Source organism: Rhinatrema bivittatum, chromosome 6 (assembly GCF_901001135.1).
Source record: "Rhinatrema bivittatum chromosome 6, aRhiBiv1.1, whole genome shotgun sequence".
In the NCBI taxonomy this organism is placed as follows: domain Eukaryota; kingdom Metazoa; phylum Chordata; class Amphibia; order Gymnophiona; family Rhinatrematidae; genus Rhinatrema; species Rhinatrema bivittatum.
This window is the reverse complement of record NC_042620.1, coordinates 100,465,293-100,487,495: the sequence shown is the minus strand read 5'-3', so window position 1 is coordinate 100,487,495 and position 22,203 is coordinate 100,465,293. Positions and strand designations below refer to the sequence as shown.

At 43.1% G+C, this 22,203-nt stretch overlaps 1 protein-coding gene across 13 annotated transcripts in view; it reads left to right on the top strand.

Annotated features, from left to right (window-relative positions):
* Positions 1 to 22,203, top strand: part of GALNT3 (polypeptide N-acetylgalactosaminyltransferase 3) — a 296,872-nt gene that overhangs the window by 131,263 nt on the left and 143,406 nt on the right. For all 13 annotated transcript variants that reach the window (XM_029605654.1, XM_029605651.1, XM_029605645.1 and 10 more), the window contains 2 exons: positions 151 to 300; positions 14,595 to 14,829. In XM_029605654.1, coding sequence (XP_029461514.1) covers positions 151 to 300; positions 14,595 to 14,829 — 385 coding nt within the window. The remainder of the gene's footprint in view (positions 1 to 150; positions 301 to 14,594; positions 14,830 to 22,203) is intronic.

The following is a 22,203-nucleotide window of genomic DNA, read 5'->3' as shown; positions in this document are numbered from 1 at the left end:
AAAAAACCAAAGAGAAGCAGATGGGTGACATCTCTCCCTCCCTTGCCCCCCACCTACCCAAAAAATATCTTTCTGTAATTGATTTATGCATTGTTTTTAGACAGTGCTTATAATTTTGTAAAACCTGAAATTACTGCTTTGCTTATATAGATGATTTAAAGGGCAAACTAGATGACTACGTGAAGCTGTTTCCAATTGTGAAAGTTGTTCGACAGAAGGAAAGAAAAGGCCTTATTACTGCACGATTATTAGGTACTTTGATAGCAACAGGAGATACTCTGACCTTTTTGGATGCACATTGTAAGTACATTTTGACATTTATTGTTATGTATTATTATTACAAGACCATTTAAGATACAGATAATGTACAAAATTAAGAACATTATTTTAAAGTCATATCTGTGGTGTTCCTGTATAAATTCTCCTTTTTATGAATTGACAATGTCAAAAATACTTTCTTTACCGTACAGTTTCAATCTTCACATCAAGTAGTAGTCCACATTTCTTATCTATTTTTTATGATGACTTAGCCCCCTCCACTGCATGAGATGACATATTGATTATGATGTGATATACTTATATAGACCTTTTTCTTCCAAATTTCACTCTTCTCAGATGGAGCTGGAGGGCTTGAGATTGATGCTCCAAACTGGAGGAAGTGCTGGAGAAAAGATAATGTTCTTCCTTATCCTACTGCTAGACCAATCATTCATTTAGGGATTTCCCCTCCTCCACAGTTTGTGGAGACAAACCATGCTTCTCCAACTTCTGTGTGACGTTTGTTTCCCTAGGCGTGGTTGAGGGCAGCCTTCAGTAATCTCCGTCTCCAGCAGTGTGGACTATTCAAAGGCATCTTCATAGCAGGCCTAGTCTTGCTTTCCCTGGTACTTGTAACAGCAGTCCTTACCCCTCTGCCTTCAGCTTCCGAGCCTTGCACAGATACCTGGCCTCCTCTTTGGTGAGGTCCCTTGGGCAGTTCTCCTAGTTTCCCTGTGAGGGCTGGTGCAGCAGCCCTAGTTGGGGAGGGGCTGTTCCTCTTCCCTGAGAACCACGGGCGGTTTCTCCCCCCCCCCCCCCCCAAAGAGCTTGGTTGGCTCTGTGCCAGTTGGCTGTCTCCCTCCTCCCCCCCCCCCCCTCCCCTTTGCTTGTGTGGTAAGTTTCTTCCCTTTTAAAAACAAAACAAAACATGAGCCTCATGACAGTCAGCCTGGCACTTGAGGGAGTGAACACTGTTACGTGCCCATGCCAAAGGATTGCAAGAAGGAGGAAAGCAATAGGTGGGGTGGCTGGAGCAAAGTGAGATGCCGCGCAGAGTGCACATATGGCAATTGGAGCAATCAGCAATAGGTGCCGCACAGCACAGCTGCACCATGAAGCAATACTAAAGGGAATGAGGGTCCCAGCATTCTGCACTAAGAGGGTCTCTACAGTGAGAGTCCCTCTGCCCCTCTATGTGATTCAGATCCAGGATGGAGGAGCCAGCCCTTCAGGCCGTCCCTCACCTGGGGGAGCAAATTGAAACAACTAGCTCCACAGAGAAGGAAGTGGAAAAGGCCCCAGAGGTAGTCTTCCTAAGGGTTTGGTAACCCCAGGTGCATCTTTGGTGACCTTATTTAGTAAACATAACTTCCTTTACATCTGGGGTCACCTTCCCAGCATCAGAGAGAATTGGAGTTACTATCCTGAAGTGGGGAATTTAGGCTCTGAGGCCATGAGCTGGGGCCAGATAACTGCAGGGCTAGTACGAGGCTGAGAATAGTCCAAATAAATAAACCACTCTCCAGACTTGAGTTGTGCTCCAAAAAAATAAATAGTTTACTGCAGAATCTTCTGAATCAAGCATATTGATAGGCAGATACAGAAATTAAACAGAATTAGAGTTCCAGAAATTCTCTAACCCTTTCCTTATAGTTCCTCTCCTTAAATAAGTTTCTTCTTACAGTTAACAAAGTAGCCCTGGTTACTTTTTCTTTCATCTCAATCTTATGCACCACCTAGCCTGGTCCTCTTATTTGTCCTCAGCAAAGTGCGGCATCAGGATCCTCCGCATCCCAAAACAAGTTCCCTCTGGCTCAGTCTGGCTTCCTGGTCCAGATAAGTTCTTGCCCCAGTTAAGCATAGGCTTTAGCTTTTAAGCTCCCGGGCTGTATTGCACCCTCTGTTTCTTCTCCTTAGGCTTTTTGAGATGTTTTAGAAGAAAACCTGCTATTCTCTTCTGTAATCCTGGGAGAGCATCACAGCACCAATTAGTCTCTTTCCCTTGCAATCTGGAGTAGCTTCAGACTCAGTAGAGTCAGGGCTTTTATCACTTCTCCTCAATGATCGAGCCCCTCAGAGATGTATCACCTTGTCTGTCAAGAAAGGTAGGTAACACCTTCTGACACACAGGTGACCCAGAGCTCCGGGCCCTATAGATCCATGTATACTGCTTTTCAAAATCTGGTCTTAATGTGACCTTGAGACCATAGAACAGTCATTTCCGTACACTTTTTTCAACTTGTCCTCTGAAGAAAATAGAGCCTTGAAATCCTTAGCTTCCCATAAAAACGTTAGAAAAATGAGAATAATGTGAGTAGAGTAATTGCTATGAGTTCTCGTTAATGTCAACTGACGAATAAATAACTTGCTCTAGGGACATAGATACTAGTATGTGGTAGTACTTTTCTCCAGTTTCTGTGAAAACATTTTTGTCTGAAGTGTATGTTCATTATTGTTTTTACTATGTATGTATTTTTGTTCATCGTCTAGGCCTACTTTGTGTTAGGCGATCAATAAATTTTATGAAATGAAAAAAAAAAATTACCATCAAGCCCACTGATAAGGGCAGGGCAATAGTTCTTATGAACACCATTGATTACATCAGTGAGCTACATAGTCAATTGGGTAATATGAAATTTTACAACAAAATTGACATTGGTCCTTCACCTGGACTTAAGTGGAAGATCCAAATACTCCTTTCAATGACCAAGCAGCCTGGATTCTTGACACCAAAGGAAATTTCATTTTTACAAGTTTTTCTCTTGCATCCCAGTCATTTATGGTGTTCTAAAGATACATAAAACATTGGTCAAACCACCTCTCAGACTGATTATCTCTGCCAATGTGTCACTTTTAGAACCGTTGGCCCAATTTATCAATATTTTCCTACATCCTCATGTGTGCCAAACTACTTCATATATACAAGATACAGTACATATGCTCAGGAAGCTTTTGGATTTCCAAGACCTTACAACGGAAATGTTCCTAGTGAGCTTGGATATCGAAGCATTATATACCAACATACCTCAACAATCTGCACTATAGATCGTATCAGACGTGAACTACCTCTTCGAGTTCCATCTGATTTTCTAATATCTCTATCTGAGTTGGTATTATATAATAACTTTTTCCAGTTTGGCACAGTTTTTTTCATCAAGTACATGGAGTAACCATGGGATCTCCCATGGCCCCTGATGTAGCCGATTTTGAGGAATGTTTTAATATACATTATCATTTTTTCACCATATTAAACTTTGGTCTAGGGATATTGATATTTTTTTCATCTGGGATCACACAGAAGAATAACATATTTAATTTCTGCAGTGGTTAAATCAACAAGATACATATTTGAAATTCACCATGACGTATCATCAAACTAAATTATCTTTTTTTGGACATCCTGATTTACAAAACAGGAACAAGTCTACAAACAACTTTATTCCGTAAGGAAACTAATAGTAATAATCTGTAAGTTTCGAAAGCTTCCATCCAAGGCCTTTCAAGAATGGATTACCTGTGGGTCAATTCTTTTGTCTTAGGCATCTCTGCTCTGATGAAGATGATTTCAGATTGCAATCCACTGATATGTTCTCCAGATTTTGTGCATGTGGGTACCCCACCAAGATTTTGAAAAGAACATTCACTAGAGCCCGCTTTTCTGAATCACAACAAGTACTTCAGTATAAAACTCAGGATACCACCAAACAATTGGTTTGCATTTTAAATTTTTCCAATATGGAGGATAGAATTAAAAACATCATTAGGAACCATTGGCATGTTTTGAGCTGGCATCATATCGTCAAACAAACACCTCTATTTGTATACAAACAGGGTTCCGACATCAAACAACGATTGATCAGAGCACAAATATACAGATTGTTCAAACAGGCATCCAAGGACATACTCCATGTCAGTGGCATTCACCAAATTCAGACATGGTAGTTAACAGACGACACAGGGTACTGTGTCGTCTGTTAATCAAAACTATAGATCCAGTAACGTCTATGTGATGCAGTTCCCTTGTCAGTATTTATACGTGGGGAGAACCTTGCGATCCATCAAGACCTGTCGGATTGAACATAGGAGCCGCATCTGTACTGGGGGTGAATGTGCCCCAATGGTTTCACACTGTTTACAATATGACCATTCTTTCCAGGACCTACGATGGACCTCTCTCATCTAGGGGTGGAGATATAAAAACTCAACTCAGTTATAGAGAAAATTATAGGATTTTCAAGTTGAGATCTGTTGTTCCATTGGGATGAATGATAAAATAGATTGCAACTTATAAGTCTTTTTTATATTCATTTACATGTTAATGTGTCTTATTTTGATATTCCAGTGTTTACACTTTTTATAGTGTGGTCACATCACTCTTATCTTTTTCTTATTCAGTTCTTTCATTCATTTTTTTTATTTTTTTTCATTCAATTTTTTTTCTTTCATTCAATTTTGATTTCTACACTTCATTCTTAATATTTAGGTGCTGGGTTTTCTGTCCCTGCTGAACTCCCCGTTTAGATTATAATGAGCTGTTCCCTCCTGGGTAGGCACGCAAATGTCATTGTTTTGAAGCCCTCATCTTCGCGCTGTTTTATCTCTAAAATGCTCGGCTTGTGGACACTCTGTGGATATTCCCTGTTACTGTCGGTGGTGCGTTCTTCATTTTTTTGACAACTTAATATGACTCTGTAAGTATAAGTCTTTGCATGATTAAAAACTCTTTTATGCATTGCCTCCCGATGTTTTGGAAGAAGTCAAAGTAATTGTTCCCCGTGTCATGTGTTCTATTTTTATTCTTTTCTTGAGGTGATTTCTCAGCGTTTCTCCTTGCCGCAGTGCCACTTTGAACTTAAGCTGCGACCGTAGCAAGTGGTGCATGAAAGTTTCATTTTCTACCGTAGTGTCTCTTGAAACCTTAGTGACTTTCACAGTAAGTAAGTTTGCTGTTTTTTTCCTTAGGACATTTTCATACACTATTTATTTAGAGTGCTATGATTTGTTACGGGAGTTCTCGTGCCTCTTTGCATTTCACTTTTATCAATGGCTTTTCACATTCGGGGATTCTTGTTTTTACATTTTTGCTGTGGTGCTTTTTCTCATGGTGATGGTTGCAGTGACACTACACAAACAAGGGGTGCTAATTCACCCTTATCTGAATGACTAGCTAATTTGGGCCAAATCACACCAGGAGAATGACTGGGCCATGGCAACAGTAGTGAGCCTATTATAGCAACTAGGCTGGGTGGTAAACTACGCAGTTTCTGGAATTTCTAGGGCACAGTTTGACACACAAGAGAGGGACAAGTGTATCTCACCTAGAAGAGAATAGAAAAGCTGATTACCTATGTATCAGATTTTCAGTCAAAATATGCTCCCAGGGTCTGGGACTATCTATACCTGGTAGGACTTATGAAGGCAGCGATAGACTTTGTACCTTGGTCACAGGCACATATATGCCCACTACTAAGTGCACTCCTGTCCAGATTGTCTCTGTCCTTGCTGGATCACGATCAACAATGTCCCTGCTGCCCATGTTAAAGGAAAACCTGAGATGGTGACAAATCCCACCAACTTATCATAGGAATGGGCCTGGATCCACCCATATGGATCATTATAATCACAGATGCCAGCAGCTTCGGATGGGGGGGCCAATTGTTGAGGCCAGATAACACAAGGTCATTGGGTGGAACAGGAAAGATTCTGGTCAGCAAACACGCTAGAACTGAGGGCCATTAGATGAACTCTCACAGCTTTTCTCCCCTTAATAAAAGGAAATTCTGTCAGACAGTGCAACTGCAAGGAGACACCCACAGCCAGTCTCTGGTACTTGAAGCCTCAGTAATCTGTGATTAGGCAGATTACTGTGGCTTCTCTAATGTTCGGGTAAAGGCTCACCTGAGCACCAGTGATCATCAGACAGGGTTCAATATTGTGAATAGGATACAGAGAAGTCGCACAAAGACCTGAGTTTTGAATTTCATAAATACGGACTTTGTCAAAATGGGGATGTACCTGGAGAAAGAACTGGTAAACTGGGAGAAAAACTAGTGAGGTGGAACAGTGGGCCAAATTAAAAGGAGCTATTACAAAGGCAACAAATCTAAATGTTAGAAAAGTAAACGAGTAAGAGGAAAAATAATTGATATTCAAAGGAAGTGGCTGAAAATTAAAAGAAATAAAAACAACCCAGCATTCAAGAAGTATAAAGGATCCCAAAAGAAAGAACACATGGAAAAATACCTGGTGAAACTGAGTGAGATGAAGAAAGAAATCAGGAATGCAGGCAGAAAAAACGATTGCCAAAGAAGTAAAGAGAGGTAACAAAACATTTTTCAGATATATTAGAGAAAGAAGGGAGGCCCAAAGTGGTATAGTGAAGAAAGGTGACAGAGCAATGGGTAGCCAGAGACAAAGAAATGGCAGAAATATTAAACAAATACTTCAGTTCGGTGTTCACAAAAGAAGATCTTGGCGAAGGACCGTTGCTGGTTGACAAGACAGTACATGTGGATGGGGTAGGCGAAACTCCATTTAAAGAAGAGGAATGTATAGAAAGAGCTAAGTATACTGAAAGTGGACAAAGCCATGTAGCTGGATGATGCACATCCTAGGATACTGAGGGAGCTCAGATATATGCTGGTGGGTCCGCTGAATCACCTGTTCAATAGATCCCTGAAAACGGGAGTGGTGCTGTGGGATTGGAAAAGAGTGGTTGTGGTCCTGTTGTGGCAGAGGGGAGTGTAAAAGCTACAGGCCAGTTAGCTTCACCTGGGTGGCGGGAATAATGGAGACTCTGCTGAAGGAAAGGATAGTGAACTATCTATAATCAGGTAGGTTGCTGGACCCGTGGCAGCATGGATTCACCAGGGGAAGGTCCGGTCAGACAAATCCAATAGATTTTTTTTTTGATTGGGTGACTAGAGAATTGGATCAAGGAAGAGCGCTTGATGTGATCTACTCTGAATCTGTCACCAACGGACCCAGCTACATTCCACCCAATAGCCAACTTGCCTCTGATTGCCAAATTTATGGAAAAGATAGTCAACAAGCAACTATCTGATTACTTGGAAGAAAACACCATCCTCGCACCTTCCCAATTCGGCTTTCGCAAATCGCTAAGCACAGAATCCCTCCTCATATCTCTTATGGACACCGTTTTAACAAATCTGCAAAAAAACCAACCATATCTCCTAATCCTACTAGATCTCTCCGTGGCTTTTGACACGGTAAACCACTCAACACTATTAGAGCGGCTAGTAGACATTGGCATCAAGGGAACAGTCCTTAGCTGGTTCAAGTCCTTCCTGTCTAATAGACCTTTCAAGGTAAAGATAAACAACAAAGAATCACATCCAGTTCCTTTCCAACCCAAGGAGTCCCCCAAGGTTCATCCCTCTCTCCGACCCTTTTCAATATTTACCTTCTCCCACTCTGCCATCTACTCACCAATCTAAAACTGACTCACTACCTCTACGCGGACGACATACAAATACTCATCCCGATCACAGAATCCTTACATAAAACTATGACTCATTGGAACAATTGCTTGCAATTGATCAATCATCTGCTTTCCAGTCTCAACCTCATCCTTAAGAACAACAAAACTGAGATCCTAATCATCTCACAAGATAACAACAACGGACCAACTGACACCTCCCTATCAACCACAATAAAATTAAATCAAACTCTACATGTGAGAGATTTAGGAGTCATTCTAGATAACCAGCTAAACTTAAAAAAATTTGTAAGCACTACCACTAAGGACTGCTTCTATAAACTGCAAGTCCTTAGAAAACTGAAACCACTACTCCACTTCAACGATTTCTGTATGGTTCTACAAGCAATCATCCTATCTAAAATCGACTACTGTAACTCGCTCCTGCTTGGTCTCCTGGCCAGTACTATCAAATCTCTCCAGATGGTTCAGAACTCTGCAGCCAGAATCCTTACCAATACTAACAAAAGAGAACACTTCACCCCCATACTTAAGATCCTACACTGGCTGCCCATGAAACATAGGATCCTCTTTAAAGTTCTCACAATTATCCACAAAGACATTCACAACATTGCCCCACTCTATCTAAGCTCCCAACTGCGTCCTCATACATCAACCAGACCCATCAGAGGAGCATACAAGGGCACTCTCTATGCCCCCCCAGCAAAATCCTCTCTTCGGAAACGCGCCAGTTCTACAGCAGGCCCCACACAATGGAACGCGCTCCCTCCAGACATCCGACAAGAACCCTGCCATTTGATTTTCAAAAAGAAGCTCAAAACCTGGCTCTTCTGCCAAGCTGTTCCAAGATCATAAGTCACTTGTTTCGCTTCCAGCAAGCAAGCGCCTCCGGATATGCTCACTTTCTGAACTATCTAGGTCGAACTAGGTCTAGGTCTGAACTATCTAGGTCGAACTAGTCTAGCCACGTTGTACTCTACTAGTAGCACACTGCCGCAAGTCTCTGTTACTCTCACAAGCGACATTTTTCATCTACTCCCCGGTATCAATATACAGTTCTTATTCTGCACTGATATTTGTCTGCTCAGTTTTATGACCATATCCTTAATTTACTCTGCACTGATATCTGTTTATTTAGTTTTATGACCCTATCTTTAATTTAAGCTAGAATAGTTCCCTTTTCCAAGTTTTTGTATCCAAGTTTTTGTACCCCCTGTTCCATGTACCATCCTCGGGCGATTTGTTTGAATGTTTTAATGTAAACTGATGTGATTTGTATTTCATACAGGAACACCGGTATATAAAAATAATAAATAAATAAATAAATAAATACTTGGATTTCAGCAAGTTGACTGATGTAATGTGATGGTAAATGAAAGCTGCTCTGAAAAGAAAATCCTCTATCAGTCAACTAGTAACTGCATGGGCTTGGCAGATGCTACCATAAGTAAAAATGTTTTTAAGTATATCCGAAGCAGAAAGCCTGTGAGGGAGTCAGTTGGACCGTTAGATGATCGGGGGGTTAAAGGGGCACTTAGAGAAGATAAGGCCATTGCGGAAAGATTAAATGATTTCTTTGCTTCTGTGTTTACTGAAGAAGATGTTGGGGAGGTACCCGTACTGGAGAAGGTTTTCATGGGTAATAATTCAGATGGGCTGAACCAAATCATGGTGAACCTAGAAGATGTGGTAGACCTGATTGACAAACTGAAGAGTAGTAAATCACCTTGGACCGGATGGCATACACCCCAGAGTTCTGAAGAAACTAAAAATGAAATTTCTGACCTATTAGTAAAAATTTGTAACCTATCATTAAAATCATCCATTGTACCTGAAGACTGGTAACCCCAATATTTAAAAAGGGCTCCAGGGGCGATCCGGGAAAACTACAGACCGGTTAGCCTGACTTCAGTGCCAGGAAAAATAGTGGAAAGTGTTCTTAACATCAAATCACAGAACATATAGAAAGACATGGTTTAATGGAACAAAGTCAGCATGGCTTTACCCAGGGCAAGTCTTGTCTCACAAATCTGCTTCACTTTTTTGAAGGAGTTAATAAACATGTGGATAAAGGTGAACTGGTAGATGTAGTATATTTGGATTTTCAGAAGGCATTTGACAAAGTTCCTCATGAGAGGCTTCTAGGAAAAGTAAAAAGTCATAGGATAGGTGGCGATGTCCTTTCGTGGATTGCAAACTGGCTAAAAGACAGGAAACAGAGAGTAGGATTAAATGGACAATTTTCTCAGTGGAAGGGAGTGGACAGTGGAGTGCCTCAAGGATCTGTATTGGGACCCTTACTTTTCAATATATTTATAAATGATCTGGAAAGAAATACGACGAGTGAGATAATCAAATTTGCAGATGATACAAAATTGTTCAGAGTAGTTAAATCACAAGCGGATTGTGATAAATTGCAGGAAGACCTTGTGAGACTGAAAATTGGGCATCAAAATGTCAGATGAAATTTAATGTGGATAAGTGCAAGGTGATGCATAAAAGGAAAAATAACCCATGCTATAGTTACACAATGTAAGGTTCCATATTAGGTGCTACAACCCAAGAAAGAGATCTAGGCGTCATAGTGGATAACACATTGAAATCGTTGGTTCAGTGTGCTGCGGCCAGTCAAAAAGCAAACAGAATGTTGGGGGAATTATTAGACAGGGAATGGTGAATAAAACGGAAAATGTCATAATGCCTCTATATTGCTCCATGGTGAGACTGTGCACCTGAATATTGTGTTCAATTCTGGTCGCCACATCTCAAAAAAGATATAATTGCGATGGAGAAGGTACAGAGAAGGGCTACCAAAATAAGGGAATGGAACAGCTCCCCTATGAGGAAAGACTAAAGAGGTTAGGGACTTTTCAGCTTGGAGAAGAGACGGCTGAGGGGGGAATGATGATAGAGGTGTTTAAAATCATGAGAGGTCTAGAACGGGTAGATGTGAATCGGTTATTTACTCTTTTGGATATTAGAATGACTGGGGGCACTCCATGAAGTTAGCATGTGGCACATTTAAAACTAATCGGAGAAAGTTCTTTTTTACTCAGCGCACAATTAAACTCTGGAATTTGTGCCAGAGGATGTGGTTAGTGCAGTTAATATAGCTGTGTTTAAAAAGGATTGGATAAGTTCTTGGAGGAGAAGTCCATTACCTGCTATAATTAAATGACTTAGAAAATAGCCACTGCTATTACTAGCAACGGTAACATGCAATAGACTTAGTTTTTGGGTACTTGCCAGGTTCTTATGGCCTGGATTAGCCACTGTTGGAAACGGGATGCTGGGCTTGATGGACCCTTGGCCTGACCCAGTATAGCATGTTCTTATGTTCTTAAGCTTGCTGGGCCGACTGGATGGACCATTTGGTCCTTTTCTGCCATCATTACTGTGATACTATGTTTTTATATGTAACATCTGGACCTTATATTGGCAGCTCGTATTTCAGGAACAGCCAACACCCAGCCAACACCCAGGTGCATGTTTTAAGCAGAAGCAAGCTTGGACCCAGGAGAGTGAGAACTCAGCCTGAGGTGTTCCTCATGATCACCAGAAAATGAGGATGCCAGACTATAGATTTGATAACGACTTGAGTCAATACCAAGTCAAGTAGATTTTTCAGCCAGAAAAAAGAATCAGGCTCCAGCGGGATAGATGAAATGATCAGCCCCTGGCCAGCCAAGGGATTGCTATGTTTTTTCCCCTTGGCCCCTTATAGGAAGAACTCTGAAGAGGATAGAGAATTATCCAATTCTAATGATCCTGGTTGCTCCAGATTGGCCAAGAAAGCCATGGTATGCCGACCTTCTAAGACTACTGGCGAACATCCTGATACTCCTTCCAGCAGAGCAAGGGCTATTACAACAAGGTCCTGTAACCTTAGAAAACCCTGTTCCATTCTGTCTTATGACATGGCCCTTGAAAGGGCACACTTGAGCAGGAAAGGTTATTTGCCAGTAGTCTTATCAACCATGCTCTGATCCTGAAAGACCTAGATGTCATTGGCATATATTCGAGTATGGCACCTGTTGAAAACTTCTGTCGCCAAGGTAGAAGCTCTCCTTGGAAAGTGGACATTAGCCATATCCTGGATTTCATTCAGCAGGGTCTAGACAAAAAACTAACCCTTAACTCATTGAGATTCCAGATAGCAGCGATCTCGTGCTTCAGAGTGCCAGACAAGGGCATAAGGCTAACAATGCATCCAGATGTAGTATGTTTCCTAAAGGGAGTAAATCACATCAGACCTCTTTTCCACCCCTTGATCCCATTATGGGACTTTAATTTAGTCCTCAGAGCCCTAATAAGTCCATTGTTTGAACCACTAAAGCAGACTTTCCTGAAAGATTTATCCCTGAAAGCAGTTTTTCTGGTGGCCATTTGCTCGGCAAGATGAATCTCTGAGCTACAGGCCCTATTCTGTAGAGTCCCTTTTTAACCTTTTCTAAGTATACAGTCATGCTCAGAGCAGTGCCCTCCTTACCTAAAATTGTTTCTACATTCCATTTGAATCAAACAATTACCCTACCAGCTTTTAGGGGAAACAAGAAAGAAAAGAGAGATTTGGGCTTACATCGCCTAGATGTCAGGTGAGTGCTATTAAGATATCTGAAGATCATGAACACATTTAGAAAATCAGACAGACTGTTCCTATTATACAGTGGCCCATGAAAAGGAAAGGCAACCTCCAAATCAACTCTAACTAGATGGATTAAAGAGACAATCGTATCAGCATACATCCTGGGAGGTAAGGAGATTCCTCCAGGACTTCAGGCATGGTCAGAGAGGACCAAGCGACGTTATGGACAGAAGTATCCAGAGTAACACTGAAGGAAATTTGTAAGGCGGCTACATGGAAATCCTTAAATTCATTTACAAAGCATTGTAGAGTGGATGTCCTAGCCAACTCAGATGTGGCCTTTGGGGTTAATGTGCTAGGGGCTGCACTTGTGTCCTTCCGCTGAAGGGAGTAGTAGCTCTGTTATATCCCATGATGATTGACTGGTCTAGCAGTAGGATAAGGAAGGTTAAATTATATCTAATCTGATAATTGTCTTTCCTTGACTACTGCTAGACTAGCCAAGTACCCACCCATACAGTGAGCGAGTAAGACATAGAAGTTAGGGAAAGATTCTCACCATATCTTTTCTTTCTCCTTTGCTATCCCAGTCTACTCTGGGGAGTAAGTATGAATCTAAGTATCTTCTGATATCTTCAAGTTAGATTTTTTGATTTACTTATCTTTTAGTCCCTTCTACATTCTTACCCAAGTCATAAATTTTCAGTTCAAGGGACCTAAGCATCCAGAAAAAAAAGGGGGTGGAGGAAGATACAATAAATGGGTACATTTACATAATTGATTTTTTCCCCATCAATGTAACAGTTCCATTATACTGAGCTCAACAAGAAGGAAGCCAGAGGCATCTCTAGGATAAATGTATGATAAAAGTGGCTTAAATAGCAGAACCAGGGGTCACGATTTGAAGCTCCAGGGAGGAAGATTCAGAACCAATGTCAGGAAGTATTTCTTCACGGAGAGGGTGGTGGATGCCTGGAATGCCCTTCCGGAGGATGTGGTGAAGACCAGAACTGTGAAGGACTTCAAAGGGGCGTGGGATAAACACTGTGGATCCATAAAGTCAAGAGGCTGCCAATGAAGAGTGGGTGACTCGCCAGAATGATGGCTACTGCCTGGAGTCAATACCCTTATTAAATAAACATACACAGGCGTGACTCCAACATCGCTCTAAGCTTCAACAGCAAGAGGAAATGTGGAAAAAAGGATTCACACTCACAAAGAGGGGAGTAGCTGGCTTGTTACGGCGGTTACTACCCCAAATCAAATAAGCCTGATACTTCACTTTCAATGCATATACAGCATAGTTCTCTGATTCAACGGCAGGGGAGAAGAAAAGAGGGTTCGCACTCACAAAGCGGGGAGTAGCTGGCTTGTTACGGCGGTTACTACCCCAAACCAAATGGGCCTGATACTTCACTTTCGATGCACATCCAGCATGGCTCTCTGCTTCAACGGCATGGGAGAAGACTTATACGTCACGCATATCCAGCATAGCTCCCTGCTTCAACGGCAGGGGAGAAGAAAAACAACCAATAAGGGCTAATAACATAGTCTGGGTAAAACAAATAAGCATGGGTGCAGCTTGCTTATTGCGGCGGCTACTACCCCAAACTAATCAAGCTAGATATTTCACTTGGATGCAGCTCCATCACTGCTCTCTACATTAAAGGTGGGGATGGAAGGGAAATAGAACCAAGAGCTAAGAGAAACAGATAAGTATGAGAGAAAATATGTGTGAAGCTTGCTGGGCAGACTAGATGGGCCATTTGGTCTTCTTCTGCCGTCATTTCTATGTTTCTATGTTTCTATGTTTCTAAATACCACAAATAGAGTTGAGCAGGACCTTTGCTGACACTGTGTTTTCATTGATCTCTTGGTTACTGAATTTTGGGCAGCTGAGCATGGGACAGCTTTGGCAGAAGACTACTGAAGGCTGCCCTCAACCATGCCTACCTTATAGGGAAACTGATATCACACAGACATTGGAGAGATGAGGTCTCGAAGGAGGGGAAATTCCTAGATGAATGACTGGTCTAGCAGTTGTCAAGGAAAGAAAATTATCAGATAAGATATATAATTTAAACATTTGCTCCTTCTCATGCCCCATCACTCCTCAGCTATAACACCCTGTCTGGGTCAAAGTGAAGAATCTGGATTCAGAAACTAATTAGGGCCTCCTGAATGGCAACATTTAGCACTTTTGTAGGAAACTGAAGCTGGCTTTCCTAATTGTAATATTGTTCAAATGGAAATTTCTGTGGTTTCCTTGAATAAATTGTTTTCTTTTATTAGGTGAATGCTTCTATGGTTGGTTAGAGCCTTTGCTGGCAAGGATTGCGGAGAACAGTTCTATTCTTGTAAGCCCTGATATTCCATCGATTGATCTTAACACCTTTGAATTCCATAAACCTTCTCCTTACGGAAATTACCATAAACGAGGGAATTTTGACTGGAGCTTGACATTTGGATGGGAATCTCTTCCTGAACATGAAAAGAAAAAGCGAAAAGATGAAACTTATCCTATTAAGTAAGCAATTAATAACTGGTAGAAAACAAATTGTTTAACCAGCTATGTTTCCTGTACTAAATTTCGAGCTATAAACATGAAAATACAAATCCAGGCAAATTTGTTTTAAGATGTATTGAAAAATGGTACCTATTAGGGATGTGAATCGTTTTTTGACAATTTAAAAAAATCGTCCGATATTTTTTAAATAGTCAAAAATCGTTAGAGTGCGCGATACAATAGAAATTTTCACGATTTATCATGAAAAATCGTTACTCCCATTAGTGTCCACTAACGGGAGTTATTTGGGGGGAGGGTGGGAAAACCGGCACACCAAAACAACCCCTAAACCCACCCCGACCCTATAAAACTAATCCCTTACCTTCCCCCACCCTCCCGAACCCCCCCAAAACTTTTTATGAGTACCTGGTGGTCCAGTGGGTGCGCGGGGACTGATCTCCCGCTCTCGGGTCATCGGCGCCATTTTGGCTGCCACTCAAAAATGGCGCCAATGGCCCAATTAAAAAAAAAAAACCCACCCGACCCTTTAAAAATGACCCCTTAGCTTCCCCCACCCTCCCAATTCCCCCAAAACATTTTAAAATTACCTGGTGGTCCAGTGGTGGTCCCGGGAGCGATCTCCTGTTCTCGGGCCGTCGGCTGCCACTCATAAAGATGGCGCCGATGGCCCTTTGCCCTTACCATGTGACAGGGTATCCGTGCCATTGGCCAGCCCCTGTCACATGGTAGGAGCACTGGCTGGCCGCTGCCATCTTTAAACGCGATCTCCCGTTCTCGGGCCGTCGGCTGCCACTCATAACGATGGCGCCGGCCATCCAGTGCTCCTACCATGTGACAGGGGCTGGCCAATGGCACGGATACCCTGTCACATGGTAAGGGCAAAGGGCCATCGGCGCCATCTTTATGAGTGGCAGCCGACGGCCCAAGAACGGGAGATCGCTCCCGGGACCACCACTGGACCACCAGGTAATTTTAAAATGTTTTGGGGGGGATCGGGAGGGTGGGGGAAGCTAAGGGGTCATTTTTAAAGGGTCGGGTGGGTTTTGTTTTTTATTGGGCCATCGGCGCCATTTTTGAGTGGCAGCCAAAATGGCGCCGATGGCCCGAGATCGGGAGATCGGTCCCCGCGCCCCCACTGGACTACCAGGTACTAGTAAAAAGTTTTGGGGGTGTTCGGGAGGGTGGGGGAAGGTAAGGGATTAGTTTTATAGGGTCGGGCCTCACTAAAAAAAAAATTAATGATGTGAATCGGAACAGATTCTGATTCACATCTCTAACGATCAAACTTATTTCTCCCTCCAGCTGAACCCGATCGTTAAGATGATCGGGCATACGATTCACATCCCTAGTACCTATGTAATTTGTCTTAGATAGCGAGACCATTATATCATCATCATCATTCCTGGAGATGCTTTTGTTAGATTTTGCTGGCATGTAGTAGGTCTCGTTAACCTTAGTAGTATGATACTAGCAAAAAAATGCCCAGCATTGTGCAGGTAATCTAGTCTATTATATCAGCATGGGTGGATGAATGTATGTATTTAAGGGGCCTATGTGTTGTGTCTTCCTGTGTGTGTGTTTTTGTGTATTTCCATGCATGTGTGCATCCTTGCATGAGGTTGTGTGGGAGCATGCCTTCAGTGTGGGAGCATGAGAGACAGGGCTTCACAGAAGGCGCATATTAATGAATATTACCTGGCAATTCTCGGGTTATGTGGTCAATAACAGCCTGAGTGTGTGTGCACCTGTGTGGGGGCATGTGTGTGTTTTGCAACAGTGCTTTGCAAATAGAACATATTGTCATTGCACAGTGTATCTTCTACTGTTCTGGGTGCCACCTGGAGGCCACAGACAGCTACAACAGTATGTTGACTAACCACCTGACATAAGCCTTTTCCCTGTGATAGCAGGCTAAATTAGCCATGTTGTCTGGGAGTGTCGTCGCGCGACCCTCAGGTGGAGCTTCTCCTAGAGTTCAAAGTTTGAACTCTGTGCTTCTGCGCGGTGAGGTTCCCACGCGATGGTATCATTTACCTCAGTCTCTTTTTTTCCACGAGCAAGACTGCATGCGGGCGTTTTTTTCTCCTTCACCTCATCTCTTCATTTTTGGATTTTTTTCTTCAGATTTCTCAATTCGCGATTGCTCCGAAGCCATCAGGTTTCAAGTATTGCCAATGTGGCAAAATTATGTCCATCACCGATGGACATAATTATTGCTACATTTGCCTGGGCCCAGAGCACGACACGGCCTCCTGCAGAGACTGTGGTCGGATGTTGCCCCGGGCCCGAAGACAGCATGCAGAGAAAATCTCCTCGCCTGGCTTGGCGAAGAAAACGAAAATGAAGCCACAACGTCCCACATCATGGGAAGGGGATTCGGCCAGGTCTGTGTATCCACCAGGGCCAGGAAGGGAGCTCGAGGCCTCGACTCCCTTAGTTAAGCCAGCTGCGTCGTTAGGGGCACAGGGCTCTGTGCCCCCTCGCTCCCGCTCCCTGACCCCGAAGCACTCTGAGCACGGAAGGAGCAGAAGGCCCCATTCGAAGCAGGGCGCAAAAGAGCACGAAGCATCACACGGTGCAACGGCGCACGACACCACTCTCGGTGCAAAGGCGCATGACGCATCACATGGCTCATGACGCATCGCACGACGCATCGCTCGGGGCATTCTACGGCACAACGGTGCATCTCACGAAGCACCGGCGCCTAGAGTACTTCAGGATGAAGACAAGAGGCAACATGCTTTGGATGCTCCTTCAGGGAGAGCGGCTTCGCTATCGGGGTCATCCCATCACACTATCCGGAAAAGACAACATGTGCACTATCACCGTCATGATACGGCAAAACGTGCAAAGCATCATGACCCACCTATAGCTTCACCTCTCTCATCTTCCCAAGGGGCATCTCATCAGGAGCGCCATGTGAAGAAAAGGGCCAAGACAAAACATCTCCAAATGCCCTCTTCACCGGGTACCAATTCGGATGTGGATATACTTTCTTTAGAGGGGGAGAGTTCTCAATCTAATTGGTCCTCTTCCTTGAGATTTCAATCAAGTCACAGGGCACAACCAAGTCGCCCTTCTCAAGATTTCCCTTGGGAGGTACCACCTCCTCCTTCAGAACCATTTCACATGCCTTTACATCATACTTTAGCGTCAAAGGTGATGTCTCAAATTTCTCTTGCTTTGTCATCATTTTTTCAGGATCTTGATGAGCAACACCCAAGGGACCCGGGTGCTCAATCTCCAGTTTCTACTCCACAGATCCTAACAGTTCCACCACCACCACCAAAGCAAACAGAAAAGTCTGTTCCAGATCCCGATCGGCTAGACTCTCCTCACTCACAATGGTCCACGGCTTCCCCTTCGTCATCTATGGGTTTCCCATCAGACCCACCGGAAGGTCTTCCCGAACCATATTCTCCTCCCGAAGATCTATCCTACGCTAAGTTTATTGAAAAAGTAGGATCTTTGTTAAATATTGAAACTGGAAAACTCCCTAATCCTAGGGTAGAGGTTCTCGGCATCTTAAAAATTTTTGAAATGCCCCCTGAACCAACTGCCTTACCACCACATGCGGTGTTGGATGCCGTTTTACACAAAATATGGGAAAAGCCTTTTTCTACCTTGGCAGCTTCAAGGAAAACGGATTTAAAATATAGGATGAGGAATTCCACAATATACGACTTCACCCAGTTCCCTCACAATTCAATAGTGGTTGAATCGGCACCTTTAAAGGCAAAGAAATCGAAACTCCATGCAAATTCACCACCAGGAAAGGATCGCAAGTCCCTAGATGACTTTGGTCGTAAGGTCTATCACTCCTCCATGCTGTCCACAAAAATACAACACCATCAGTTTTATGTCATACAGTATCTCTTCGAATGCTTACAGAAATTATGTCCAGTATGTATGGCAGAGGATAATTCTTTACCACAACCATTCACAGATATGGAGGAGGGGCTCAGACAATTACTGCGTTCGGTTTATGAGTCTTTCGAGTCATCGGCTCGTTCCTCAGCGACAGCTATAGCGGCTCGTCGAATAGCTCATTCCAAAAAACTCAGGAGGACTTCGACCTATCTTAGATTTAAGAAATCTCAACAAACACATTCAAAAAGAAAGATTCAAGATGACATCTCTCAAGAGTATTCTACCCCTTCTGCAACCCAATGACTGGCTATGTTCCATAGACCTGAAGGATGCTTATTCCCATATACCCATGCACCCTTTCTCCTGGCAATACCTTTGTTTCCAAGTTCAGGACATCCATTACCAGTTCAAGGTACTACCCTTTGGTCTTTCCTCAGCCCCGAGGGTGTTCACAAAATGCTTAGCGGTGGTGGTGGCTCATCTCCGACAGCTCTCATACAGATTTTTCCCTATCTTGACAACTGACTGTTAGTAGCCTCAGATCCGACTACCTTAAAGACTCATACATTTCAAACAATCAATTGTCTTTGGAAACTGGGATTCATAATCAATTACGAAAAATCCCACCTTCAACCTACTCTGGTTCTACAGTTCATTGGAGCCCTCATAAACACGGTTCATCAGAGGGTGTACCTTCCAAAGGACAAGATACAAACTCTGTCTTCTCTGGCTCAATGTCTGTTCACCCAATCACAGGCAACGGCACGACAGGTTCTTCAACTGTTGGGTCATATGGCGGCTGCCATTCATGTAGTCCCATATACAAGACTCCACATGCATCGCCTACAATCAGGTCTCAAGAACCAGTGGTCACAGTTCTGGCAGCCACTATCAACCAGAGTATGCCTCACCAAACAGATAAGAACAGACATTCAGTGGTGGATGAATATCAACCACCTGAACTCAGGGGCACCGTTTCAGCGACCTCCCTATCAAGTCACTCTCACTACAGATGCATCATGGAAAGGCTGAGGAGAGCCCATCTAAACACTTTAAAGACTCAGGGCCGTTGGTCTCTACGGGAGTCCAATCTTCAGATCAACCTCCTCGACATTCGAGCCATCTGGAAAGCCCTTCAAACCTTCTCGAACCAGCTTCGAGGAAAGCATATCATGGTATATACCGACAACCAAGTAGCCATGTTTTATATAAACAAAGAAGGAGGGTCAGGTTCCTGGATCCTCTGTCGAGAAATGCTTCACATACTGACGTGGGCAGTATCCAACCAAGTATCGATTCAAGCCACTTACCTCCCTGGTCTTGACAATGTAACAGCGGATCGCCTCAGCAGAATTTTCCATCCACACGAATAGACTTTGAACCAGGATGTGGTGGCCAACATATTCCATCAGTGGGGATTTCCAACAATAGATCTGTTTGCCACAGAGAGCAATCGACAAACTCAAACATTTTGCTCAATCTACCACAGCAAACTCCGTTACACTCCAGATGCTTTCCTCATTCCATGGCCGGAGGGACTACTTTACGCTTATGCTCCCATTCCACTAATTTCCAGAACAATACAAAAATGCATCAACAATGCAGCGGACATGATTCTCATAGCCCCATCTTGGCCGAGGCAACCATGGTATCCATATCTCAAGCGACTATCCATTCGCCCTCCGATTCTATTAAAAGACCATCCCCAACTTCTGACGCAAGAGGCAGGATCCCTTCTTCATCCAATGCATCAATCCCTCCACCTGACTGCATGGAGATTGAAAGGCACGTATTGAATTACCTGGGGCTCTCATCACACCTTGAAGATGTTCTCATTTAGTCCAGAAAACTGTCCACTAGGCATAACTACGCAGGGAAATGGCGCAGGTATACAGAATGGTGCAGACCAAATAACCTGGATCCTTTCTCTACTGAGATAACACATCTCCTTGAATACCTGCATACTCTCTTCACAGCGGGTCTCGTCTACGCCTCAGTGAGAGTGCATGTTAGTGCAATAGCAGCTTTTCATAATACTCAAAACGGACTACCTATTTCCAACCACCCTTTAATCTCCAGATTCTTGTGTGGTATTTTACATCTCCGGCCACCGGTTACAAAACCACCGGTACCATGGAATCTCAATATAATACTGGAACAACTAATGTTCCCTCCTTTCGAACCTATGGACACCTGTCACATCAAATACCTCACTTGGAAAACAGTTTTCTTAGTAGCGGTAACATCAGCAAGAAGAGTAAGCGAATTGCAAGCACTAGTTCACTAATCCCCGTATTTACAATTTTTTCATGACAAGGTCACACTTTGTCCTCATCCCACCTTCCTTCCAAAAGTGGTATCAGTATTTCACATCAACCAGACCATTACTCTACCAATCTTCAAGCCAAAACCTCATCAGAACGACAGAGATAAACTTCTCCACACCTTGGACTGTAAAAGAGCGTTGGCCTATTACAAACAAAGAACTCATTCGGAATCAAGGCCATCTCAATTATTTCTCTTTTTAACCCAAATTTTCCTAATTAACCAGTCACCAAGCAGACTTTGCTAGTTGGCTATCCCAATATATTACGTTTTACTACAACAAGCGTAATCTGCCACTACAAACGAAGCCTAAGGCTCACCAAATCAGAGCAACTGCAACATCAGCCACCCATTACAGAAACGTTTCACTGACAGACATTTGCAAAGCAGCAACTTGGTCTTCTCTACATACTTTCACAGTGCACTACTGCTTACAACAACAAAGTGCTTCTGATGCGGCCATGGGCTCCACAATCCTGTCAACCATGACAAAAACATAAGACTGTCTACCATATAAATTAGTCTACGGGTGGGCATCCTAACCTATAGGACAAACATCTAGACGCCACCCGGGAGCTTGGGACTCCCAGACAGCAGGGCTAATTCAGCCTGCTATCGCCGGGAAAAAGCAAGTTTGCTTACCATAAACGGTATTTCCATAGATAGCAGGATGAATTAGCCATGCGGACCTCCCTCCTCCCTAGACAGTCTATACATATGCACTGAATATATTTATTTTATTTGTATATTTTTTCTCGCTTTGAAACAAGAGACTGAGGTAAATGATACAATCACGTGGGAACCTCACCGCGCAGAAGCACAGAGTTCAAACTTTGAACTCTAGGAGAAGTTCTGCCTGCGGTCGCGCGACGTCGCTCCCAGACAGCATGGCTAATTCATCCTGCTATCTACCAAAACACCGTTTACGGTAAGCAAACTTGCTTTTATAGATATATAGATATAACATGCCTACAGTGTCTTTTACCATGTAGTGTAATATATATAAAGCATAGCCAACAAAAGGAATGGAGTAACAACATATTCTGTATTTGAATATTTTATCGTGTTTTTATATATCATGAAATCAGACTAGATAAGTTTGCATGTTGTCACGATCACGCCCATCCGCTCAGCATGCTGTGGGGCTTTGCTGGGCTTCAGGCCTCCGGCTTCGCTCCT